The sequence below is a fragment of the Amphibalanus amphitrite genome, unplaced genomic scaffold (assembly GCF_019059575.1).
Source record: "Amphibalanus amphitrite isolate SeventyFive unplaced genomic scaffold, NRLGWU_Aamphi_draft 000204F_arrow, whole genome shotgun sequence".
Lineage (NCBI taxonomy): Eukaryota > Metazoa > Arthropoda > Thecostraca > Balanomorpha > Balanidae > Amphibalanus > Amphibalanus amphitrite.
The window spans coordinates 766,933-793,126 of NW_024881699.1; the positions used below are offsets into that span (position 1 = coordinate 766,933).

The 26,194-nt window shown below is 52.7% G+C and overlaps 2 protein-coding genes across 5 annotated transcripts; one reads left to right on the top strand and one right to left on the bottom strand.

The window, feature by feature from the left end:
- Positions 1-954: 954 nt before the first annotated feature.
- Positions 955-7,277, bottom strand: LOC122384957 (charged multivesicular body protein 2a-like). 4 transcript variants are annotated; one of them, XM_043372817.1, is made up of 5 exons: positions 7,185-7,277; positions 4,060-4,240; positions 3,503-3,678; positions 3,012-3,146; positions 955-2,616 (listed from the first exon to the last, which is right to left on the bottom strand). In XM_043372817.1, the coding sequence occupies exons 2-5, from the start codon at positions 4,225-4,227 to the stop codon at positions 2,439-2,441; spliced, it is 657 nt and encodes a 218-aa protein (XP_043228752.1). In that variant the 5' UTR covers positions 4,228-4,240; positions 7,185-7,277; the 3' UTR covers positions 955-2,438. The 4 variants fall into 4 exon arrangements, with proteins under 4 accessions (XP_043228752.1, XP_043228754.1, XP_043228753.1 ...); XM_043372819.1 differs by having other exon boundaries at positions 4,060-4,235; positions 7,185-7,241; XM_043372818.1 differs by lacking the exon at positions 7,185-7,277 and adding an exon at positions 6,987-7,024.
- A 626-nt stretch (positions 7,278-7,903) lies between these two features.
- Positions 7,904-25,468, top strand: LOC122384958 (nuclear pore complex protein Nup205-like). The gene is made up of 33 exons (XM_043372822.1): positions 7,904-7,958; positions 9,832-10,025; positions 10,327-10,495; positions 10,782-10,891; positions 11,054-11,162; positions 11,424-11,632; positions 12,289-12,394; positions 12,826-12,993; positions 13,288-13,400; positions 13,619-13,741; positions 14,023-14,163; positions 14,452-14,664; positions 15,050-15,170; positions 15,511-15,749; positions 16,345-16,554; positions 16,829-16,999; positions 17,228-17,490; positions 17,739-17,913; positions 18,278-18,544; positions 18,747-18,923; positions 19,200-19,353; positions 19,608-19,720; positions 19,997-20,137; positions 20,465-20,644; positions 20,964-21,141; positions 21,509-21,684; positions 22,056-22,241; positions 22,494-22,718; positions 22,936-23,259; positions 23,555-23,905; positions 24,205-24,325; positions 24,666-24,796; positions 25,077-25,468. The coding sequence occupies exons 2-33, from the start codon at positions 9,870-9,872 to the stop codon at positions 25,167-25,169; spliced, it is 5,613 nt and encodes a 1,870-aa protein (XP_043228757.1). The 5' UTR covers positions 7,904-7,958; positions 9,832-9,869; the 3' UTR covers positions 25,170-25,468.
- The last annotated feature ends 726 nt before the right edge of the window (positions 25,469-26,194 follow it).

Below are 26,194 nucleotides of genomic sequence, written 5' to 3' on the forward strand. Positions count from 1 at the left end.
CGCTAACCACTACACCACGCAGCCGACCACTACACCACTGAAGTTGCCAATAACCAATGTCCTCATGTGCTTTGTTTGCAAGACACAGAGAAAGGGAACTAGCACAGTGGTCTAGCTAAAGATGACATCCCTTTCAGCTTTTGGCAGCCATGTCATTTACAAAACTTGGCTTGAGCTTTCCGTACACTCAGAAAAACATCACTTCACTGCTCAGTTTACCAAGATGCTTGGTTGCTGTAATACAGCTTGTTTTAACATCATTTTCATTCAACAATAAATATGTAAATTCATCATAAGTAGATTAAAACCATGAATAACTTCGAGTTTCAGAATTGACACACAAAATATCAAATTCAAGAGGCCAAAAGTGAGACTACTGCTATGAATCAAACTGACTGACACATCTAAGAAAATATTTAACGTACTTACTAAATTGCTTGTTTCACCCAAGCCATTATCATCAAAATTATCACGTCCCCACCCTCCCCATCACACAACGCTTGCGTTTGCGGCCTGCGGGAGAGAGCGCTGTGGGAAAATCTCCAGCCTCATCAAGGATGGAAGAAAACACTTTTTGGATTTTTTAATCAAAATCTAGTGACGTCATAAGCTGGCCGTTTCCAAAACACGGGATGGTGATGTCCCGAGTTTGTAAACGACATTCAGGGACTTGAGCAGTGGATTTTTTAAATATTCGTGGCAAAGCAAGTTGGACCTAACGGTCTATCCCTTCTTCCGCGGTCAGCTAAGACCTGTCAGCAGCCAATATATTTTTTAACGGGTTATGACGGATGCCACACAAATCGGCATGTTTGTCCCACGACATAGAGTTCAGTGCCCACGACCTATCAAAGTTAGGTAGCACGGGGCCGCCGCTGTACGCCGAGGTTCAGAAGTTCAGTTCGCGCCCACTCAACCTCTAGGCTTCAGATCGCATATCACCAAACGACCATGGGGTAAAATAAACATGTATTTATTGGCGACCGACAACAACATATTTTGATGGACCTGCATACGTAAAACCAAGGTGTGATAAAGAAAACAGGAGTTCTTCTGGTACTTATTTTAATATGCATACTAGCGCAAACGCGGTAGTTAAAGAGGCCTGCCTAGTGCCTAGTCAATGAGCCCTTCGCAAATCATCAGCTGCAAGGGCTAGAAAACCGGATGCCTACAGAGCAAAAAATACTAGCGCACAAAAGTCGCAAATCACCAAAGTTATCGACGAAACAATTTAAGCAAGTATCGTTATCACACCACTCAGCATACACTAACCGTCATTATCAGTCCACACTCCACAGCCGCTTTCAGAAAAGTAAGCGCGACTACAAGGCACGACCGAATTCGCACACACATGTCTGTGATGACGTGCTAAAGCCGAACGGCGATTCGCAGAATAAATATAATTCGCTATCCGGGATTCGAACGAAAGAGGTAACATCGCCAGAATTTTTTAAATATTGGTCGAGTTGAAGGAATGGCAGTTATCAGAGGCACGACGAAATTAGAGTGAGAAAACGAGCATGGTCGTTCGAAAACATGTCGGAAAATATGGTGGAAGGTAACAGTTCAGCTGAGTACCGAAGTCAGCATCACTTTAAAATCTCCATTTACTCTGCCAACGCGCTCTCCTATCCCGATGCCACGAACAGGTCGAGTCACATGTCACAGACTAGGCGACATAAAATGAACACACATACACTCATCCCCATTCAATGTTAGAAGCTACGAAACAAGAGTCCATTTATAGCGCACCCCGGGTCTACCACAGCAGCATCGGACTTGGCTCGCTAGCAACTCTGCGTCCTATATACGGAAGCGGAGCTCAACAAACAGCCAGCTGGGGCCAGGGTTATCATAGTAATAGAGAAGTAGCTTTCTGCGAGTCTTCCAGATCTCCCGTCTGTCGAGCTATATCGCTGTGTTGCCGCCGCACGCCAGTGCACAGCGATCATACGGCATCCAACGGTATCTCTGCTTCTTAGCTCTGCACCTGTCCAGTAACGAGTGAGCGACGACGAGCTACTATTTCAGGCCGCTGACGACGCTCCTGCAGTCCAGTAGTCACACACGCCGATGGCTCTGTGTCGGTCTTCTCCAACACGCGGCAAACCGGAGCTCGGGGAAGGTGGGAGCCCCTGACGCCGGTATGGACGGCACGGAAGAGCCTCAAAACGGTGCAACGGATCAAAGACCACCCGGGCGCCTCGGGTAGCCCTCTAGCGCCACCTACATCCGCCGGAACCGGCCCTCTCTATCCCAGCCATACTTTTTACCAGTCCGCCGGCGGCCGGGAACACTCCAGGACCCAAACCGGCCCTCTTCCTTCCCTGTCCTCCATCCTCCCTACCTACATACCGGCAGCACATCTCTCCGAACACCGTCCGTTCCTCCCACCCTCTCTCCCCACCACGTCACATCCCTCGCTCTCTCCCCGCTCATTGACGCCTCAGACTGTCGAGCCGGGCGGCCAGGTCGGCGTCGGCGTCCAGCACGGGCGTCTTGGCGGCAGCTCCCGCGGCCGGGTTCAGCGAGCCGGTGGCGGTCGGCAGGTCGGTCAGCTTTCCAGCCAGCTCGATACCGAGCTCGTCCAGCACCTGGTTCACCACCGCCTCGCTGGAAGGACGACAGAGAGATCAGTTAGGTGGTGTACGCTAAAAGAGACAAAGGCTGGATGCCAGGTACGCTGTGGTAGGCTCATGATTGGTAGTTATGAAGCTTGATTTCGAGGTGTGAACCGTCTGAATGTCCAAAGTGATTCACGGCATTTCGAATGCAACAGCTTAGGCAATGCAGCAGTCTGAGCCGTAGAAAGCGAAAAGTAAACTTGACATGCCTTAGTGTAATGCAGCTATCTTATCTAACAAACATCCCGAAGTGCCAGCAAATACGAAAACTACGTGGCAATGCTGATAAACGGCGTTTATCAGTTCCCGATAACGGCACGGGCCGCCCGCCCGCTGACGTCACCTCCGTCACACTAATGACGTCATAGGTTCACGATGACTCACCTCTCCTCCTCATCCTCGTCATCACCCAGAGCGTCATCGATGGCGTCATCCATCATCTCCTCCTTCATGTCCATGATCTCGCTCTGCTTCTCAAACTCCATCATTATCTTTTGGATCTCGGGCAGCCGTAACTGCCTGATCGCGGGAAGGGCATCACAACAATCAGGTCACCAGGGTTCCGACGACAAACCAGTGCAATTGGTTACGAGCCTTTTTACATGAGCCCTACATAGGTTCTAAAATGGACCAATAAATCTCAGAATTACTGTGGAGTGTTCTTTTGACGTCAATTTAGATCCAGACTTGCATGCCGTCATATAAGTCGACAAAAAAAAACTATAAATCGACCACATAAGTATATAACAGATTACTGAATAGTGGATAATCATCAATTCGCTAGCTGTATCGACAATCGACACAATGCTGCAATACGAAGTGCATGTTCACAACTTCCCGCGCCTTGCACCAGCTCTTGCCGCCCGGTACCGTACCTGTTCATCGTCGACATGGCCTTGGTGACGCCCTTCATGGCCTGCGCCATCGAGTTCTGCGACTTGAGCGTGGTGATCTTCAGACTGACCGCCTGGATGTTGGCCTTCATCAGCATGAACTTGCGGACGGTCCGACGGGTCCGCACCAGGTCCTTGGCCATCACCTTCACGGCATCCTGCCGTGGCACGAGAAATAACAGGTAAGTCCCGTTAACAGGATGTCCGATTGTAGTGTAATATGAAACAGCAGTTTGAGATCATTGATAGGCGACAACGTTCGTCATCGATAGTTTACATAGACCCTTACATGCATCACTAAGAGTTTCAAGCACCGGAATCGTATTTCTCGGCGATTTCCATAATGACGAATCGCATTATCTACAAGAACCACGAATACGCTCACACAATTTCAATGAGAGAGCAGTACCGGCCGAAAAATTTTACCGCTGAACCGGGCAGAAGGGTCGCGAAATAATATATGCTCAGCAGGCACTCTATCCCAAAGCCACCCATTCAACCACCAGAGAAAAACGTACAAACAAGAGCGCGAGCCATACCATTTGTCCGTCCTTGGCGAGCTTCTTGATGTCGGCGATCACCTTCTTCTCCTGCTGCTCCATGCGGGCGCGCTCGCGGTCGAGGTCGCGGACGGCCCGGTTGAGTGCCCGCTGGTTCTTCCGCAGCATCTCCTCCGGCGTGACACGCTTGCCGAACAGCCACTCCATGATGACAGCTGTTCTGTGGTACATGATATGGTTAACGTCACGTAATAGTGCTGCTTAGACGACAGCAATAATTTGGGGTTTTCCCGCACCAAGCTAGACCTTCACAAAAAAATACAAACGAGTGTGGTGCAAACACCAGATGGTGTGATGTCACCCCGCATGGAACTATCTGTTTGCTGGAGAATGTTGTCCTGTCCCAGGGCTGGGTTTATGGTCTGTTTTTTTTGGCTAGGTCTTTGGTCATTAGCTTCCTTAATCCATAGGCAATATGTGATACAGGCAGGTTAGGGGATTGGCGGATCAGATGGTCACAATGGCACATTCAGCAAAAGGCTAGAGCGCAAACCAGCATGATCTCTACTAGCTCTTGATGGTGCAGAGCCACTCAGCCATTGGATGCTGCAGTAAGTTTCTCAGTAAGTGAGGATTTATTGAGAAAGGTTGGGTGCAACCGTGCAGAAGTTGCGCAGAGTGGTGTGGCCGTGTGGGCCTTTAATAACTGCGCCAAACTGCTTAGCTGGTGCAATTTGTCTGAAAAAATGATGCACTGAAGCCACAATGGAGTAGGCCTGGGAAGAATTGGAATCAGGTCATCAACTTGTTCTGTGTGGGCTGGTACGGATTCCCAGCCAGGTTGGTGGTCACAGGCAACTCACAGGACACAGGCTGGCGGGTATCGGTAACCCTGGCGTCACCGGTAGTGTTTCGTTCAAGGTTAAGGTTTCCTGTATTAGGCCGCCGTGCCAGGCCGAAGCATGCTGTGACGTCACTGGGTAAGAGAAGACGTACCACGCCAGGGGGCGTCGAAGTCTAGTAGGAAAATCTGGAAATCCCCGGCGTGACGTCACGTCGGGGATGACCGACGGCACCTTGCACTGAAAGATACGGCAGAACGGCTATTTTTGAAAAATGATTAAAAATACTTTTGTGCTGTTATGACACATAAAACACTTATCAGCATGTTCCTCATCATGTGATAGAGGCAAATCCGTGGTCGAAAATAGCCGAGACCCTCCCAATGTCCAACCATCGACCTGATAAGCAAAGGATGTAAGCGTAACCCTTAAGGGCGACTTTCCGTTACATATCTGTACATATGCAGCCTTATGGAAATCGGTAGTTTGGCGATTGGCGACGCGCGCGACATCTGTGCTGCGACTGTAGCGACGCCTGGTGGCTGCTTTTCTGCTGTATGTAGGTATTGGGGTTTTGCCAGATGTGGTTCCTACTGCTACACCACTATGTTGACCCAATACTAGAAAAGTTGTTTTGCTAGTAAAAGGCAAGCAAATTGAAAGTTGATTTATAAAAATTGCTTATAAATGATTACGAGATAATAATAAAGAAATTTTGATTGAATAATTATTTAAATAGCCAACCGTGGAACTATATTCTGGTAGGTTTAGTAGAAATAAGTCCGTGCAACCTTGTATTTAGGGCCTTGTACCACGCTATCAGTATCGACCAAGGCTATGTAGACCGTATCAACTGAGACTCAGATAGACTCAGACTGACTCAGGCAGACTTAAACTGACTCAACCGACTCAAACCGACTCAAACCGATTCAGATCGACTCAGACCGACTCAGAACGACTCGAACTGACTCAGACCGACTCACCGACTTAAATCTATTCTGATCGACTCGGGCAGACTCAGAACGACTCAGACAGACTCAAACCGACTCAGGCAGACTCAAGCTCACTCGACCGACTCAAACCGATTCAGATCGACTCAGACAGACTCAACCGACTCAAATCGATTCCGATCGACTCAAATCGATTCCGATCGACTCAGACAGACTCAGAACGACTCAGAGAGACTCAGGCAGACTCAAACCGACTCAGGCAGACTCATACCGATTCAGATCGACTCAGCTAGACTCAGAACGACTCTAACTGACTCAGACCGAATCAACCGAATAAAGTCGATTCTGATCGACTCAGACAGACTCAGGCAGACTCAAACCGACTCAAACGACTCAAACCGATTTAGACCGACTCAGACAGACCCATCGGTTTGACCTGAATCATTAGACCTGAATCGTTTGAGTCGGTTGAGTCAGTTTGAGTGTGCCTGAGTCGGTTTGAGTCTGTCTGAGGCTGTCTGAGTCGTTCTGAGTCTGTCTGAGTCTATTGGAACGATTTGAGTCGGTTGAGTCATTCTGGGTCAGTTGGAGTCATTCTGAGTCTATCTGAGTCAGTCTGAGTCTGCCTGAGTCTGTCTGAGTCGATCGGAATTGATTTGAGTCGTTCAGAATCAATTTGAGTTGGTTGAGTCATTCTGAGTTAGTTTGAGTCAGTCCGAGTCAATCTGAAACAGTTTGAGTCGGTCGGGTCAGTTTGAGTCTGCCTGAGTCAGTTTGAGTCTGCCTGAGTCGTTCTTTATGTTATCTTCTCCTACCCAGTGATGTCACAGCATGCTTCGGCCTGGCACGGCGGCCTATTACAGGAAACCTTAACCTTGGACGAAAACGCTACCGGTGCCGCCAGGGTTACCGATACCGGCTGGTGTGGGCTTATGCAAATTTGTAGCACTAACTGAAGCGTCTCATCGACCCTGCAGCTCTCCTTTGCAGTCTGGAAGCAATAGTGTTCTGCTAAGTGCTAAGGCGCGCCCATACCACACATGCACTTAGTAGCCAAAAGGCAGCACGCACACCACAACGCTAACATAACAAAAACGACCCCACAGTCAACACATGCACAACTGGGAAGATTCAGAAACATGACACTTTGCAGAGAATCTCGATCTTCAGTTACCTTCAGGTATATAGGGCCTTGAGTTACCTATTCCAAGGGACTCAGACAGTAACAGTAAACAAAAGTGATGTACCTATAGGTACCTAACCCAAGTTGAAGTATAACCAATGAAGTACATACATATGCAGGACATTAAATATAAATGAAACGACAGAAAACTATCTTAAAACCACAAAAGCCTGCAAATGTGACACATACCTTCGAAAAACAAAAATATAAGAAATTAAGAACCCAACACAATAATAATAACAGCAAATGTCCCTCTCTTGGATGATTCACAATATTATCCAAGCATATAAATTTCCAAAACAAAACCATTATATTCCAACTTTATTACGTCATAGGCTGACCTCTCAAAATTCTGCTTACCCCGTTGGTTTGAGCTATTTGTATTGTTTTTATTCATTTTTCATGCAAAAATGGGAAGTTCAAAAGCTAAGAGATAGTTTTCTATGTTTTTAAAAGATTTTTAGAAGGCCAACGGAAAGATATTTAGCAAATTTACATGGAAACTTTGAACGGTCTAATAACGTCATAAAAGAAATATCTGCAGACGATAAACCGAGTGCATAAGCCGTTTTTGTCGACTGCGGCAAAACTCAACGTAAGGTCCTAACACCGATAAACGCTGTTAGATTATTTTATATCGATGTGTGTTTTGAGTCATTGTTTCGGCTTCAAATAAAATTTTAATAGCGGATCAGATAATCAGCGAAAGCATTTCATTTTGATTTCATTAAAGTATCTGATTAATTTGAAACATTGCAGTGGATATAAAAGGAGCAAATCCTAATTTTTAATGTTAAAACTCCCATGAAACTCCGCTTGAAACGTCATTTGTGGATAGAAATTTATTCCCAGTATCGATAGAATGAATCGGAGTGGAAATGGACTTCGGTACCTCAATCGGCAATACGAATTTGATCACACGCGCGCGTTTATTTACCGACGCCGGCTACTTAGAATATTATCGTAGGTTTGAGTCGGTTTTAAATGCATGTTTGTATTTATTCCTTTTTCATTCATATATCATATGATATGTTCATGAACTGTCAGGAAAGGATTATTGAGTATCTTGGCAATAAAGCCAATTTTTGTTAAGATTCTTAGATATTGGTGATCACAACTTGAAGCCAGTGTTAGATGCCTACTTCCAGAAATATATTTGTCTTACCCCGCGTTCGATGTCTCTCGGACGACGAAGATTCTACGTCGTCCGACCAATCCCGTTCAAGGTTAGCGGGGGCTCGGCTGCAGTTATGGAACGTGATTGGCCGGACGGCGTAGATTCTTCGCCGTCTGAGAGACATCGAACGCGGGGTTAATTAGTTGCTAGTTTTTAAAGTAATTTTGTGGACTTCAAGTTGAATACAAATTATTATACACTATAACACTATGCAGAATCTTAATGCTGTTTTTTTTTAAATTGGAACGTCAGTTATGACTTACCGATGTTTCAATTCAAATGAAAGATTTCTTAGTGGTTAACACAGCATTGTGATGCCTGCTCTTTGGCTTATGACATTATGATAGACTTAAAATAAGTATTTCATTTTGCATTTTATTTTGTTGCACTCTTAGTTTTGTACCTACAATCATACCCTTCAGGATAGTATAACTATTCTATTTTAAAACCTATATGTCAATCTTTTATTCATTGTCTACAGAAATCCCCAGCATATATCCCAGACCTTCTGAATCCTGAAATCTAGATTAGTTGAGGCTGAGGCACTCTCTCAGTGAGTTAGGCACCTAGGTACGGTACCTACGTAGAGTATTGGTTCAAAAGAGTCAGGCAGTGCCCCCAAATTTGTCAGTTTGGGTGGAAAATGGCATCAAAGTGAGAATCATTTTTGACTCACCTCCAGTCTTTTGAGACCATTTTCCTTTTCGAATTCTACTAAGAAAAGGGTGAGGATGGTCACTTTACATCCTACATCCAGCCACAAATGTATAAAAATTTACATTTCCACTGTTTTTGGGCCTTTTCTGACCATTAATTTTCCAATCTCATCCATGTTTTTGTGAGGAAGTTTCTCCTCCAAGCGACACCCAAGCCTGAACCCCCAAGGAATAATTTTGGGACACTGGAAGCCAGGAGGGTGGAGATTGGAAACATTATAAATGGCTCATAATTATCAAGAAAAGACACTTCCCTGGCCCCCAGATGGATGTCAGGGGTAAAAAAGATGCAAGCATAAATAATTTTGACTTGACCTTGGCTCTTGATATTCATGTTATTTTCCCTGAAGTGTGATAAAGTAAATATTGTGTGTTAGTATAGTACCATCATTTTGCCATTTTCCCATGTAAGAGTGCTGAACCAGCAATGAAGTCAACACCTAAATAGTCTTGCCCAAAATCAACCACACAATGACACTGGTCCTGAAAGGACACTTGCAAGCTGCATCATCACATTACTGCTCAGTAGTAGCGTGGCTTAGCTTTATTTCAACTACATTGCTTGGCTGGTATGTCTTTGTGTGATAATTTGTACATCATAAACTGATTTTACCTCCTGGCAAAGTTTCGATCTAATCATTTTCCTAACTTAACAATTCTTTAGTGTCCATTTGGGCCACACTTATGGTCTGCTGGTACTTGGAGTATCATACCTGCATCATATTTTGTGCTTGAGACATCAGAAAACAAAGTGGAAGAAGAAAGTGTGCATATTGACCTCACTAAGATGTTCTACATATGTATGTTGTAGTTTGAATGAGGGGCGAAAAACAGCCTTATTCCATTTGAGGAGAATAAATAAGCTCTAGTGACTTATAACATCACTGTCCGTCCCTTTTCCCATCTGCCCCTTCTGCCCTTTCACCCCATATTCTCTCTGCAGAGCTAGCAGCCGCGTCAGTCAGTGAGCGGCGCTGCACAATGGCGGCCGCCAGCGAAGGTGTCTGGTCGCCGTTTGTAGAGCTGCTGAGGCTAGTCAATGCCGTGCTCGTCCACAAAGATGTCGGCCAGCTACCTGAGCTCGAAACGGCGCTGCGTCGGCACAAGACCAACTTCATCAACCTGCTCAAGAACCCGGTCAGTGATGAGGCGTGTGGCGAGTGAAGGATCGAATTTCGCGAATTTGAGGTGTGGATGAGAGAACCACGGCACAGCGGAGTCGATACATGCCAGTCCTCACAGACAATGACTATACAATAACAATGTAAATGTCTGTGAGAAAAAAAAAAACAAAATGTTTAACTCTACTAATATGCCAGTCCATGGGTGTGTCGAATGGTTTGTTAATGCATGGCTCGTCAAATAAAGTTTACTCATCGTTAAATCGTGCGGTTTTGTTGCGGCTTGCACTTTTTCACGACCTCCGTGTCTCCGGCAGGCGCCGAGTGCCAAGGACCGTGCCGAGCTGCAGCAGGCCACCAAGGAGGGTATCAGCGTGGGCGGCGAGCCGCCGCAGCTGCTGCCCCAGCTGGCCGTCGACGAGGCCATCATCATCTCGGACCTATTCCAGCTCAACGAGCGCGCCGCGCTGCATCTCCTGCAAACCGGTGGGTAGCGGTGGGGTTTCGAAAAATAGCGTGGTGGTCGTTCGGGTTCGTATTTGGGGGATTAATGCACGCTGGGAAATTAATGCTGGTTCACAGCAGAACGGATTCTTTGCTCAGTGTACAGTGCAGACAATAGACATAAAACGCATATGACAAAGGGAAATTTATGAGAATACCATACAGACTTTCCTGAATGGGGGAGTTGACAGGATAGTAACGTCGTCACGGTTCTGCTGCATGTAGTTGGATGACTCGGCTATGACTCTCCATGTATGGTTTCCACCAGGCGAGGCGCAGCGGCCGCACTACCCGGGCCTGACGCGCGGCCTGGTGGCCATCCTGCTGTACTACGACGGCCGGCGGGCGCTGGTCACTGCGCTCAAAACTCTGGTCCAGGTCAGTCCAGGGGACGGCGCGAGGCCCTCCTGGCGAGGGGTCGGTGGGGGCGCCTTTCAGCATAAAGTGTGCTTTTGCGTCACAAGTGGTCATTGTTTGAAAGTCACCCATTGTGTTGGTTGTTTGTTTGCACATGTGTTGACGTGTAACTTCTTCCTGCAGGCGAGGAAGGGCATCAGCTGGACAACGGACCTGCCCGAAAACATATCCATCATGATCACCAAGTACACAGACGAAATTCTCGAGGAGAATATGCTCAACAAGTTGCTTGGTAAGAACTTAGCTCAAGAATTAGTCCTGACAGTTTGTCACGAATGTTCATGAAAATGTTATTGCAGAATGAAATTGCTGTTAGTAGGCTACAGAACAAGTACTGAGCCCATTTATATGTTCCGTCTCCCTCGCCGTTCGCCGCTGCCCATGTTGTCCGCTGAGTGTCTGCCCCTCCCTCCACAGAGGTGCTGACCACTGAGTGTCTGCCCCTCCCTGCACAGAGCTGCTGCCCACTGAGTGTCTGCCCCTCCCTGCACAGAGCTGTTGCCCACCCTGGACTGGGAGCGCGACCTGCAGCGGCTGAACGCTGCGCGCGCTCTCGGCAGCGCGCGCTACCTACGTCAGCTGAGCGAGCTGCACGAGCAGACGCGCCAGGCGCTAGCCGACACGGCGCTCTGCTGGGCGGCCCAGGTGCCCCTCTCGCTGCCACTCACCAAACGGCTGATGGAGCACGTCAGGAAGATGAAGGTGGGTTGGAGGGACAGTACATTCCGTGGAGGACCGTGTTTTGTGAGGGGAGGCACTGAATGGGAGGGGGGGGGGGGGGCTGGCCGCTGGGTGAATAACTTTCGCGTCCCTTTTTTTATAAATTTAGCTCGAATGTTTGAATGGACGGATTGACAGGAGCCCACGCTAAGCAGAGCCTGTTGCGTAGACCCCGACCCCTACCATCCGATTGCGCAATTCCGGGTAACGGGAGAATTAGATGCCAAAGTTTAACGTGCCCTTCAAAGCTGCACACGACCTGTCCCACTCAACTGACTTCAACTGGCTGCGGCTGCTCCCACCAACCGCAGACCATCCCCGTCAGGAGTCTCAAATATCGAGCGCCGGAGCGTCTCGAACCCGGGCTCTCTCTACCGGGAGTCCGATGCTGTACCAACTGAGCTACGGCTTGAGGCAGTGGATGACGCGATAGGATCTGATAATGGACGCTGAACTAGATATGTGTTCGTATCTTCAGGGATGTCATGAGTGCCCAGTGATTGCCCACCTAGATATTGTTGGTTTATGCTCAGACCTGGTGAATTAATTGCAGCCAGGTATCACGCATCAGCTCATGAAGCGGCTACTGACTGGATCTCTGTGTCTGACCTGCCGCGCTCCGCCGCGTGTGTCGCCAGGTGACGGGCTCGGCCGGGGAGCTGGGTAACGTGGAGCTGACGCTGCTGATGGCCCTGCTGTACAGCGTCAGCGCCGCCCGGGTGCTGCGCAGACCCGACGCCGACGGTACGTGCCCCCGTCCTTTACACTGTGCTCAGGTGCGGATATCCGCGGTGTGGGAAGGGGCGTGTGGCCCCGCCCGTCTCCCGCGATAGTGGATGCATGGTGTTGTGTTGTGTGTGTTAGGTATAAGTATCATAATTGCGACGGCTGACTGCAAGGTTGAGTGGTCATTGACTTCCCTCCGCGTGGCGTTGGATATTTTTGATAATGCTGTCGACTGAACGTCAAACTTTGAGCATGAGGACCAAATGTACATCGCTTTCATATTACCATCCTTCCATCGTTTTCATATTTTATTGCACAACGCTGTTTACCGTCTCCTATTGCTCGTTCTACAGGTCCGGTCTAACCGTCCCCTTCCGGCCTCTCTACGACCTGTTACGAACTGGGCCGCCGCTGGCCGGTCCTGTCTAACCCACACCCTCCCTTTCCAGAGCTGCTCGGCACCCTACCGCTGCTGGCCGATCCGGAGTTCGCCAGCTGGCTGCACCGCGAGCTGGCCGAGGGAGACGCCGCCGGCTGGCAGACGCCCGAGCTGAGAGCCGTGCTGCAGTTCGCCTGGGCCATGACGCTCAGCTCGCTGCGACCACTACAGATCGACGGTAGGTGGGGTGGGCTGTCAGTCAGTGAATTGCGGAGGGATGTGGATATAAGAGGTGATAGTTTTGTGTATGCGAGACTGGGATTGGTGTGAGATGGGTGGGGTGTTAGGGATGTCAATTAGAGTGGGAATGGTGTATGATGTCTGGTTGAGACAGTATGGGTTACTTCAGCGTGCTGGATTCTTGACAGTGTGGTGTGCACGTGAAATTATCAGTTTGATTAGATCAGTTTAAGTTAACCGTAATGAGAACGCCTATGTAAGTGCTTAGAGCGCTATTTTCTGTGTTTTTCAGCTCTTGCGGACTTCACCGAGCAGGACGAAAAGACGACAGAGCTGTCGATCAGGAATAAGGTGTTTTTGCATATTCGGGAGAAAATCATCGCCAACAAGATGTTCCATTCGGAGGTGAGGATGAAGGCTTCATAAAAAGTGGTCCGTTGATTCAGCTGTTCCTTGCTATTCGTTTGCATAATCATGTTTAGACGAGCATTTAATCATTTAGTATTGAAACGCATCTGATATGGTAAAACAGTTTTCCGTTGGTCGAAAATTCGAGTATGTTAAACGTTGTTCACCAGTCTTTATTTCACCTAAGCTGCTCTTATGTGCTCGCTCGTTCTCAGGAGTTTTTCGTGCGGCACGTTCACGATCTGATGTCGGAGATGCTGGTGGCCATGCCGCTCAAGGTCAAGGAGCTGAGGAACCGAGCTGACGAGGCGGCCCGCACCATCCAGATGAACCAAAAGGTCTGCCAGCAAGCGGCATGTTTTTCGCCAGCCTCGCTAAACCACTAATACTGTCAGTTGCTTTTCTTATTCGTCCTACGAATGAATGCGATGAATTTGTGAATCGTAAATCATCTTCGTTATCTCTCAGTCATCTTCGTTTTGTTTACGACCTTTTTACGGTCGCGATGTTATTTTTACTGTGTCTGTGATGTTTGTTGAGGTTCTTTGTTCGATGCTTGTCCTCGGTTAGTTACCACTCTAGTCTGTTCCCTGACGACGTTCGGTGGCTGACATCACAGGAGGGTCTGCAGCCGCCGGCGGACCTGCCGCAGGACTTTGAGCACCTGCTGCGGCTGCTGACGGCGCTCTATGAGAAGGACCCGCTGGCGCTGGGCCTGTCTCAGGACTACTGGGCCTCAGAGGGCGCCACGCAGAGACAGGTACGGAATATTTAGGGCTGATGTAGAGGGTAGGGCACTGGCGCTAGGCTAGGTAAGCAAATGGTGGCATCTTGGGCTGTCGATTATATGCAAGGATAAGCTGTTTAGATAAATTTGGACTAGGAGTGTCCATTTTTTACGCTGTGCATTGTGTTATAGTCGTAATAACTGTTGTTCCATGCTGGCCATTGAGACACTTTCCACCATTCACGATCCCGGCTTCACTTCGTAATAAAGCTGGCGATATCGCTCTGCCTAACCCGCCGCCCTCCCTCTCTCCGCTTCCAGGTGTACCTGCACAAGTTTGTGCGCGTGGCCGGCGACCTGTTGCCTCCGCCGCTGTACGTGCCGTACGCAGACCTCCTGGCGGCCCTGGCGTCCAGCCCCGCCACGGCGCCGCACTGTTACAGTCTGCTGAGTGCCACCGGCTCCGGCTCACCGCTCAGCATCACTCAGATATTCAGCTCGCTGCACCAGTACTACAGCCGGCTCATGCACGAGGTGGGAGCCGTGGGGTATGGGGAGGAGGGTGGGTACTAAATGTGGGGTAGGATGGGTGTCAGATATGCACATTGCACAGTCCCAAACTGGTCTGATAACAGCCTAAATCACGCAGTGGTTTGTAATTCTGTTTAGGGTCAAATTGGCTAAACGGGAAATCATTTCTCTTTGGCAGTGGACTTTGTTTTACCTGAAACTACGTTATTTTTATTTGTGAATTTTGCGAGATTTCCCATTGGTGTGTTCTGGATGTTATATTCTTAGTTGAAATGCCACTTTCCTCTCAACAACAGCACTTTAACGGCGTCGACTCCTCCGCAGTTCACGCCGCCCTCCGCTTCCCAGTATCCGAATCGTTCGGTGACGGTGCCCTCCTGTCTTTCAGACTCCGTCCGTGTCGCGGGCCGACGCCTACTCGGGTATGCCGGTGGCCGCCTCCAAGGGAATCACCGCGCAGGAGCTGAAGAGCATGCTGGCAGGGCTGCGGCTCATCCGCGTCATTGCAGGTATGAGGTCGGGCGGGAATGGCGAGTGTTGAATCGTACCTCGTTTATTTTTAGGCACCTTATCAACTGGTGCGGTTCGAGCACTCTGAAACTGCAATTGGAATTGTCTATCTCTCGATTCGCTCACTAACTCAGCGTGTTTCCCCAATGGCGTTCGTGTTATCATCGTTGGTATATTTTTCGGAGTCAAAACGGGCAACCTTTTCTCAATTATCTGAAAAAGGCGTCCGCCAGTTTTCCCCCCAATTTTCAGCTCTCCCTGTCACCTACCCAGGGGATCGACACTTCACACTTGTACCCCCTCCCCCCGCACCCTCACTCACCTCCTCTCACCCTCCAGAGAACGACGCCTCGTCCCGGCTGGTGATGTGCGAGACCCCCAGCTGGCCGCCGCTGGTCGTCATGCTGCGGCTGCAGACGTGCGCGGCGCCCGGCGCCCTCAAGGCGCAGCTGCTGCGCACCCTGGCGGCGCTGGCCCGCGCCCCGGAGGTGGCCCAGGCACTGTGGCAGGGCCTGGAACAGGCGCAGATTCTGCAGACCACCCAGGTCATGCCCGGTCAGCAGGCGCGTGGTATCAAGGTGAGAAATGTAGTGGAGATGGAGGGTGAGCTGTAGAGAAAAGGTGTAACAGTGGGGAAGTGCGGGTGTTCGATATCCATAAAAGCTTACACAAGAGTCGCAAACAATCTCATTTCCTAAAAGCTAGAGGGTTGTCTGTCGGCAAACACGTCGGTGTTCACTGATCGCACGTTGTATCAGACTGATGTGTATCTCATTCAGTGGGACATCTCATATTGCTAGAAGTCTCATCGTCGCGACTCTGCAGCAGGCCACTGCCGCCGGTGCCGAGCCTATCCGGCCGGTGGTGGCCGGTATGGCTGCTACAGCACGCCGCGGGGTTCTCTGAGTGGCCGTCACCCCAGGACGGTCATCTCGTTCCACTCCGGACACTGCGCCGCGGCGATTGAACCAGACGCCGATCCTGTTGTAGCCCTGACTACTGGTCTGATTGACATATCCTTACTGATGCCGTGGTCAGCTGGTGATTCGGTGACCTAGTTATGTCGGCAGAATGTCTTACTGTGCCCCCTCCGCCCCTCTTGTCTGTTCGGCCCCTCCCTGTGCTGTATCATGCTATCCTCATTTCTTACCGCCTACTCCCCTGTCCCGTCAGATGGAGCTGGAGGAGGTGGAGGCGCGCGCCGAGCAGTTCCCGCAGACCCGCGCCTTCCTCGGCCTCCTCTCCGTCCTGGTGGAGGCCGGCGTGCCGGCCAGCCTCGGCGCCGGACTGCGCGCGCCCGGTATCCACCCGTACGTGGCCTTCGTCATACACGACGTGCTGCTCAACTTCGACAGTCGCGCCTACAAAGACCCGACTGAAAAGGTGAGGAGGAGGAACTTTGGAATCTTTGCTGCCGTAAGTGAAACAGTGAGAGGTGGTGCGTTGATGGTTGGGTGAGATGGTTTGCGTAACCGGGTCGGCTGGCTGTCGACCGGATTGAGCTACATCAGCTTTGGTGTCTGCCCTCCGCCACAGCTCACCATGATGGACGCCCAGTGACCTCGCTTTCGACTTTCCCTAAACTCAACCCCCCCCCCCCCCCCGCTGATAAACAAACCAAAGTTTATCACCTAACCACCCGACCCTCCGTTCTCAGTACGTGGTGGCCGGCGACTGTCTGGAGATCCTCCTGAAGCTGGTGGACGCGTACGACCCGACGGCTAGTGAGCTGGGACTCACCATCACCGGAGAGCTGACCTCGGGTCAGACGGCGCCCGGGGCCAGCGTGGTGCTGCAACTGATGCAGCGGTCCAAACTGCTCAAACAGGTCAGTGAGAGGGCCATGTCGGGATAGCTAGTAAATACTCAAACCGTGATGAGGTGTTGAAATTTTGTGTGCTTGTTATGTTCGTAAGGCTTTAATTGCTTTGGCACGACTGCTGGGCAGGAATTTCTTTGAATGTTAAGCTTTTCCGGCAACCCCTGCTTCCCTCAGAGTTTGTGTATTCAGAATGCTCCAACCCCCGGTCTAACCTCTCCCCTCCCGTCCTATCAGGTGTTGTTTGTTCTGGACGAGGCGTGCCGGCGTCTAGGCGAGTACCGCGACTCACCGGGCCGCTCCGGTCTGGAGCGCAGCTCTCTGCTGGCGCTGCGCCTGCTGGAGGCGGTGCTGCGCCAGCAGCCGGCCGTGCTGACGGCGCTGCGCCAGCCGCAGCTGCCGCAGCAGCCGGAGGCGCCGCTGCTGCCCGGTCTGGAGCTGCAGCTGCTGGCGGCCAACCCGCGCACCGGCGCCAGCGACCTCATGGTCATGTTCGCCAGGTACGCGCTGCTGCGGTAGCGTGTTATGGGACACAGTAAACCTAGAATAGACTCTGTGCCATGAACGGTTCAGTTATTTGTAGCCATGACGCTTTTTACTAAACGTAAACTCTAACCACTTTTGATGTATAGTTGTCTAATAACTTGAGTGTCACGTGACACCAATTGACACCGTCACAGCTTCACAGGGCCAACAGCCATCAGAGCGTCATAACATCCCCCTGACCGCCCCGTCTCCCCGCCGTCAGGTACCTGGGTTTCTCTGCGTGGCTGCCCGAGCAGGCGGCCAGCGCGGCCGGCGTGCTATCCCAGGTCTGCCGCCGAGCCACCGCTCAGGAGCAGCTGGTCGCCCTGTTCTCCGGCGACCCCGACACACAGGCAGAGGTCACCTACGCGTTCGTCGAGTGCCTTGATGCTGATGCGGTGAGTGTCCGTGATAGGTCTTGGCTCCGGTTTTGAGGGGAAGCATCCGCGGGAAGGGGGTCTTTTTCGTAGTCTTTCGACCTTCGACCAAAGAGCGAGGTATGTCGTCAATAGGATTTGCGCATGAACCTTCGTGATTGTGCTGAGCTGAGATTAGTGAACCTTGAGTTCGTGAGTGTTTTGGAGTTCAACTAGCATTCACCCATGTATCTATTCAAGTCCAGGCCGAATGCCGCTATTTTTTATTTGCAAGTGGTAAAAGATATGTATGCGACAGACGTGACTAAAATTAACTCTGTCTAGACTAGAGTGAGCGCACAGACGTCCCCGCGGCCCGCACTGACCTTCCCCTGTTCCCCGGCAGCCGGAGGAGCCCGAGTGCGCCGCTCACGTGGCGCGCTGTCACGTGCTGGACCTGCTGACGGCCTGTCTGCGGCTGCCGGCCGGCCCGACGGTGGCCCACCTCCTGCTGGGCCTGGCCGGCGGCGTGGGCCTGCAGGCGCCGGGCGTGCTCGGCACGGCCCGTACCTGTCTGCACGCGGTGCTGGCGCAGCTGACCGCCGGGCTCACCGCCACCGTGCCGCCCAGCATCGGGGAGCGCTGTCCGGCCGTGGCCGATAAGGCGTATGAGGTACGGAGTAATTGGGAGGGGACGGGGAGTTGATAGGTGGGATACGTTTTGAATGAGAACGCTGGATCGTGATGAATTTATCGTCCATTGCTGCATACGTACTTTCCACTCTCGTTCGAATTTCCGATCAGTCTGTCCTGTTTCTGTTGATTGGGCCCTGTGATCCGTGCCCCTCTCACTCTGTCCCCCTCCTTGACCCCAGGTGATCTACCTGCTGTGCGCGGCGCCGAGCACCTCGGAGCAGACGCTGCGCTACCTGCGCTCCACCTACGACTTCATATACGGCCAGCTGCGGCCGCTGCCGACGGCGGCCAGCGCGGAGCTGCCTCGGCTACGACACCTCACCTGGCTGCTCCGACTGCTGGCGCTCGAACTCAAGGTGGGAGAGGAGGATTACAGCTTTACAAAGAGGTCTCAGGATGGGACATATTGGAAGAAGCTGGGAAGCTGACGTGTTTTGGGATAGTCACTGGCCGGCATAACGTTTGTCTGTGATTTGATTTTTTTTTTTACCGACGATGAATTTAAGATATGGATCTATAATTCCAGGCTACCGGCTAGGTGTTGCTCAATATTTGTCCTGCCTTCGAAAACACATAGCATTGGTTTATGGATTGGCTGTTCGACGTTGACGGACCGTCTGTGTTCCCCGCAGGTTCTGGCGGCCGGTCAGCAGCGCTCTCCGCTGGCCCGCCTCACTGGCCTCCTGCTCAGCTCCACGCCCGCGGCGGGGCCGCAGATGGACCTGACTGGACTGGACATATCACTGACACTGAGTCAGACGCTGACCGGGGCCGCTGCCAGACAGGGTGAGTTTATCAAACAGTCGACATCGCACTGACACTGAGCCTGACCAGGGCCGCCGCCAGACAGGGTGAGAGCTATCGCCACAACCCGCCAGACTAGCTTTGTGGTCTTCAAAATGCCGAATCAATTCTCCTGTACGTGTGCCATTCAGTTTTAGATAATTGGCGTGCTGACAATTCCGCTGTTCTGAAGACGATGAACAAACGTTCTCCCTGGCGACCTAGTCTGTTACTGACCTTATCACCCGTGTCGGCAGCCTCGTCGACGCAGCGCCGTAAGATGCTGGCGCTTCTGGATCAGGTCAGCTTCAGTCACGAGCCGGTCCAGCCGCCCGATTGGGAGTACTTCAACCCGGCCCAGGTGGAACAGGTAAGACCGGGGCCCGTCCTGAGGACGAGGTCACCATGGGGTATTGTGTGAAGTAGTAGCTGAGCCCCTCCCACCTCGAGGCAGCGGTCCAATCCATTGGTGCACCTGCGGTGGGACAGACGTTTACCCGGCTCTTTCATGATTAACATCTGATACCGTGTTATTACGACCAAGGTGTTCGCCTCCTTCGCTCCCTACGCTCTCATAGCGTTGAACCGTGACTGTGCCGTGAGCTCTGTTCTCAAAGTGAGCTGAGAACACCTCCTACTCTCGCAGGTGATCAAATCGTGCGAGGAGCCCGGTCCGGCGCGCCAGGTGGACATTAAGCGTCTGAACGCGGTGCTAAACGCCGAGCTGGCAGCCCTCCAGGGCACGGCGGCGCTCAGTCAGAGACACTACATCGTACAGGAGATCAAGGTTAGTCCGTGGTTAGGGATCACCGCGGCAACTGCTGTACATACATCGGTCTTGAAACCAAGGGAGCTTGAGTGTCCATCATCCTATGCCGATCTCGGCGTTGAAAAAAGTTTTGTGTTGGGGTGTCAACAATCAACATTGAACATTGCTTTGAAAAATGGAAGTCAGTGGAGTAATAGCGCTTTCAAGCTAGTGAGACGGGGCTTCTAGGATGGATAAGCCGAGATAACTTCGCGCTACTCATAATGCGCTGTTATAGCGATAACTATAACCGGCTTCCTGATGCCCTGCCCTCCCCCGTTTCTAACCGCCTCCCCCTTCCATCAGTCCGTGCTGGAGTACTGCGTGCGCCGGAACGAGCAGTCTCGGTGGCTGCAGGCCTCCGCCGACTGCGTCGAGTCGTGGCGTCAGGTGCTGGAGGTGCTGCTGACGGCGGTGCCGGCCAACCTGCTGTCCGACCAGCCCGACCAGGTCATCATGGACGTCTCCAGACACATCCTCAACAAGGTGACCAGCTGTGGGATAGGGAGGATGGACTTGGAGAATTGACGGGATGATGTACAGGGAGAGACGTAGAAACAGCATGATGATAGGACAGTAGAAGGAAAGGGTGACACCGTCACATAGCTGACTTGGGAATGCTAGTGAGGAACCGCGGTTGATGTGTATTGCTCCGTGCGTAACAACTGAGAGATCACCAGGAACGAATCAGTTAATTTTATTTTGCGTTAATACTGCACATCGTCAATTAATGTTGGGTTTCATTGTTGTAGCTGTTTGACCGTCGTAGTGTGGCACTACTGACTCGGAGTTTACTCTCTCGCAGACGCTGGACACGGAGTCGGTGCCGCAGCTGACCAGTCCCCTGGCGGGCACCCTGCTCCTGCTCATGACCTCGCTGAGGTCGGTGAGCTCCTCCGCCGGCGGCAGCGGCGGACAGTCGCACCAGCCGGCCGGCAGACTGGTCACGCTCAGAGGCATCGTCGATAGTCTGCTGCGGCCAGGTCAGTTGGGTGAGAGGAAGGGTTAGTGGACGGGCGGGCCAGACTAGTGAGTGGTCGGATCAAACCTGTTCGGTCGGGACCTCATGGTGGTCACACATACAATGAAAGCTAAGCCATAAATATTTGGAGTGTTTCCCGAAGTAAAGCATGTTTTTTGATTATACGCGATCGATTAAAAATATTCTGATGTTGGTGTTATTGTGCGGCCGCTGGTATGTCGGGTGATAATGACGGGAAAATGTCGATGACTGAGCAACCGTCGTGCTCTTCGTACCCCAGCCTTGTGTTTTATTCAGCGCCCAGTGTGACACCTTCATATTGCTCACGTTTGAAGTATAACCGCTTCCTTCCCCTCCCCGTCTGGCAGACCCTGGCCGCCGGGCGCGCCAGCGGACCCGTGTGAACCTGTACGGCGCGCTGCTGCACCTACTGTCGGCGGCCGGAGCGGCCGGGCCCGGTCTCACTGAGGCGTGTAGAGAGTACGGCAGGGCTCTGGTGGAGACCGTGTGCAGGGACGCCTGCGGAGGACACGACGTCTGCAGGGTTAGTAACGGGAGGGAGGGCGGCGCGGGAGAGTGGGCAGGGGTGGACTGAGGAAGGAGCAGGATAGTGTGGGTATTGGGTGAGGACTGAGGGGCGCAGTAGACCGGACGGTCGCGGTCGCCGGCAAGATGAGAAGACTGATGTGAGGTTGCCAGTGGGAAATACCGATTTGTGGGGAGATGTCTAATTCAGAAATTGGGAGGTGAACTCAATCCCTGGACTGAAACACTGCGATGTGAGGAGATTGACAAGAGACCTTTAACTGAAGGATTGTGGATGCGTTATTTCGCCACGAACCTTGGGGATATCCAAAGTTACGTTCCTTGTGTACCTGACTTCTTCACTAACTACCTCCCTCCCTTTGCCACCAGATGCTGGCCATGTGCAGTCTGGACGCGCTGCTGCGGATGGACTCGCTGTGGCTGGAGCACCTCTCGGGCCACGGCTACCTGGACGCACTGGCCGAGTCGCTGCAGGCCGACGACGCGCCCCTGCGCGGCCTGCTCGTGCCGCAGCCGCAGGACCTCCGGCCGCTCTACCTCTACGAGTCGAAAATGGTCAGTCGGCGCGGCACACCCGGTCACGGTCGGAACGGGACACGATATGGTCATGCTGCTAGCTTAGTCAGGAGATGCGAGTTTCGTCTTGTGTTCTCTGTTTATGTGGATTCCTAGTTGACGCCCCATGTCTCTCAGATTACTCCGCTGTGTCGCCTCTGTTGGTTCACTGGCTCTCAGAGTTGCATGGTTCTTTGTTCCCCACATTATTTAGTCTGCTGCACTGGGTCTAACTGTCCCTCCGTCCCGCAGAGCCTGCTGTGCCGGGTGGCTCTGGTGCCAGACGGTGCCCGCACACTGCTCCAGACCCGTCTGATGGTGCGTCTCTCGGACCTGACGGCGCTCGACTGCTGGCCCCACCGCTCGGCTCCCGCGGGCGTGGTCGAGCGGTACCGGCTGGTGGCGCGGCCGGCGCTGCGGCTCTGTCTCTGCGTGCTGGCCGCCCTCGGCAGGGAGAACCAGTCGGCCGTCGCACAGGTAGGACGTGGGGAGAGGGGGGGGGGCAGGGAATGAGGGAGGTTGGCGGGCTGGGCAAGGAGAGAAGGCGAGCTTGGAGAAGGCGAGCTGGGGGAATATTCTGACCCAAGTCCATTGCTGTATTATGATACGACGAACGATGGTCGCCACATTTTGAGCTGGACGCTGAGAGCACCAGCGTCTCTTTCTGTGCTTACGTTCCGTCTGGCTCCCACAGGTGAACCACTTCCTGCTGTCGCACCTGGACATGGTGACGTCGGTGTTACGTCACCAGCCGGCTGAGCTGAGCGCCGACAGTCTGGAGGAGTTGGTGCTGCTGACCGGCGTGCTCTCGCAGACCAGCCACGAGGACCTGTCGGCAGATGTGGCCGACTCGCAGCTGCCCGAGCGGCGCGGACAGCTGTCCCGGCTGCAGCAGCTGACGCTCGCCCAGCTGCCGCGCTTCGTGCTGAGCCGCGAGCGGCGCCGGCAGCTACAGCAGCTGCCGGAGCGGCAGCTGGCGGCCAGCCCGCGGCACCAGGCCACCGTCGCCATGCTGCAGGTCAGGGCTAACTTTGTGCGGGGGCGGTGATGCCTGCGTGACTAGATTATCCAGTATATGTGCCTATGCTCTCTTGGCAGCGTTGATCGAGGTCTTGCGGCTGTCTGTGGTGTGGAGTTGTTTGTTTATAACCGTCTGCTCTCACCAACATTCCTCTGCAGGTGCAGTTTCCGTGTGTCTAGCACTAACTTTCACCCGCCTCTACAGGTGCTCTCCCACCTGCTGCTGTACAGCCAGGGTCTGGCGGCCACTGCTCACTACTGTCACTGTCTAACGCCCTCTCCCCCTCCTACAGGTGCTCTCCCACCTGTTGCTGTACAGCCAGGGCCTGGCGGCGCCGGCCGGCTCGGCCCGCCGCTCGGTCCGCCCGCTCTTCTCGGCCTCCCTCCAGACGGACAAGCCGCCCGAGTCGGCGGACGCGGCGCCGTCGCTCGGCTGCCTGCTGCACCTGCTGCGCTGCCACTCGGAGCTGCTGACCGACGGCTGCCACCAGCTGGAGCTGCTGCAGCGCCAGCTGGACGCGGCCGGGCAGCTGGACGGACAGCTGCTGGCCGAGCTGGCCGGCGACGACCAGCTGCCGCTCGGCGAGCGCCGCCAGCGCGCACACCAGCGGCTCGACGAGCTGCGCACGCTGGTACAGAGACAGGTATGGCGGCGGGCGCGAGAGGAAGAGAGAAGCGAAGGAAGACTGATGACCTTCGAGTCTGAGTTATATTGAGCGGATCTTTTGATGTTCGCTTCTAGGATGACTCCATCAAGATAATCGTCTTATCGTCATAAGATAGCATCACGCTTTTCATCTTTCGCACCTAATTTCCAGAAAATGGAGATGTACTTGAGTGAAAATCAGTACATGCTCATTTGGGGCGCTATACCCCTTCACAGACTCCTGTAATAGCTTATCTTCTCTCAGGCATGACCTACCCGCCCCCCCCCCCGTTCCAGGTGGAGCTGAGCCGGCACGTCCTGGAGCTGGCCCTCCACCTGCTGTGGACCCACCTGGACCTGTACCTGGTGCGCTCAGCGCCCGCCAACCAGGCCTCGCCCGCCGGATGGCCGTATGATGGTAAGTGACGGACGATCAGACCGGAGCTGGATGGTTTCGGTGGGTTCGAATAGGGCCTGACGGTGGAATGTGGACTTCTCCGGGTCCAATGGGACAGGCCGGGGCACGCTGAAGGGGCTGTGGCCGGACGTGGTGTGTACTGGGAGGGTGTTTGAGCTACGAGTCATGTTTATGTAGTTGCTGGTCTAGGATGAAGCGATGAGCTCGTAGCTGACTGATTCCTGGGTCATTCGTTCTCTGATGATTCCATTGACTCACTGCTGAGTGTACTATGACTGCAGAGTACAGACTAACCCGTGTCTCCAGCCGAGCCACCTAACCCCGCCCCTCTGACCCGCAGACTCGATGGTTGGCGGCGACGGGGACACTGCCGGTGCGCTACTCTCGCCCCAGCTGCTCACCCAGCTGAAGAGAGACCTGCCGCTCAGCGTCACCGACGCCCTGCTCAGCCAGGTCCAGGACGCGCTCAAGGTGAGGAAGGGTCTAACTGTCCCTTCCCCTTCCTGAAGAAAGGAAAGAAAAACGCATAGCCGGCGTAGCCAAGAAGATGTCGGCTTCAGTTTCCGTCCTCTGAACGTTGTTTTGTGACCAAAGTTGGGCTTTAGTTTTTATATATGTTGTCGCCATCCCTTCTCGACCAGCCTGAGAAAAAAGCATTCGGTTTTCGCTCACGATCTCTCAGCCATGGTGCAGTTGTGGGCTCAGATTTCTTTGATTCTCCACTGACCTCCCTCGTCCCGTGTTTCGACAGCACCCTCTGGTGGGCCGCGGCCACTACAGTTTCTCCGAGGCGATGGTGCGGCGCATTCAGCGAGTGACGCGGCTCCACTGTACCACTGGATGAGGGGACTGGCTCAGTCCCGACCGCCGCCGCCACAGTCAGAACTGACAGTGGAGCGGGCGTCGGTGACACCGCGGTGTCGTGTCAGTGTCAGTGACGCACTGTGTCATTGATTGCCAGACGGAGACGTGTCTGATGGCTTCAGGTGTATCTGGTTATGTCAGACGTTTGATGACGTCGACCATTTTAACACAGTGGAAGCGCCGGCGGGTCAGCGTGATAGGATGTGGCGAGATGAGACGTTGGCGCATTTTGGTGGCTTCTTCAGATGCCGTTTTCCACGAAATAAAGATTTGCGATGATTCCAGTGTGTCACTGAAGGCTTGGGTTGCTGGGTTGCAAACAACTGCTTGTTTTGTAGCTGGCTTCGTATCGTTCTAACTTATAGTGTCAAGCGCCGGGGTTTGAGTCGCTCTGATGCTCTGCATTAGACCTTTGGCAGAGATGGAGCTGATGGACTATGATTTACGAAAGTGATTGCAGGCGGCTGTTTTTACGCAACCAGCCGTCCTTAGTGCGGACTTCGGCTTCGTCAATCCAACAAACCATAACATTCTAGCAAGTTTACAGAGCATTGCGTAATGCGTCGATTGTCAAGCCCTGCATTGTATTTTAGAGTCGCCACGCTGGGAACGGCACAAAACATATTGCATGCCTATCTATTGAAGAGCGGATGATCCTTACATGCGACACTACGAGGACATAATCCGGAATTTGGATCACCGGCGTTTCGTCGACTACTCAGCTGCACTGTCCCACGGCCGTCGCGAACCCGGACGACGGTGAAAACAGGGCGCCTGGGACGATTTGATCAAGCTTCGGGAAATTCACACGTGATGTTTAGCAAGTAGAAGGCCCACAGAGGGGGAGAAGCTCCAAATGTCACGTTACTTATATGCCCTCCGGCGCCCTATTTTCACCGGCGTCCGCGAACCCCCACCCTTCCCCCGCCACCCCTACACGATACCCACGGTCCGGTCAGAACTGGTTCGACTGGGGCGTGGCGCCGAGCGGGACTGCAGCTCACG

What these genes read in the sequence shown, in the direction of transcription:
- LOC122384958 (XM_043372822.1), top strand. Translation starts at nt 9,870, where the DNA reads ATGGCGGCCGCCAGCGAAGGTGTCTGGTCGCCGTTTGTAGAGCTGCTG. An exon ending in TCAACCTGCTCAAGAACCCG is followed by an intron (nt 10,026 to 10,326) that starts GTCAGTGATGAG and finishes TGTCTCCGGCAG; the next exon opens with GCGCCGAGTGCCAAGGACCG. An exon ending in CCACCGTCGCCATGCTGCAG is followed by an intron (nt 23,260 to 23,554) that starts GTCAGGGCTAAC and finishes CCCCTCCTACAG; the next exon opens with GTGCTCTCCCACCTGTTGCT.
- LOC122384957 (XM_043372817.1), bottom strand. Translation starts at nt 4,227, where the DNA reads ATGGAGTGGCTGTTCGGCAAGCGTGTCACGCCGGAGGAGATGCTGCGG. An exon ending in GCCATGTCGACGATGAACAG is followed by an intron (nt 3,147 to 3,502) that starts GTACGGTACCGG and finishes TCCCGCGATCAG; the next exon opens with GCAGTTACGGCTGCCCGAGA. An exon ending in GACGAGGATGAGGAGGAGAG is followed by an intron (nt 2,617 to 3,011) that starts GTGAGTCATCGT and finishes TCGTCCTTCCAG; the next exon opens with CGAGGCGGTGGTGAACCAGG.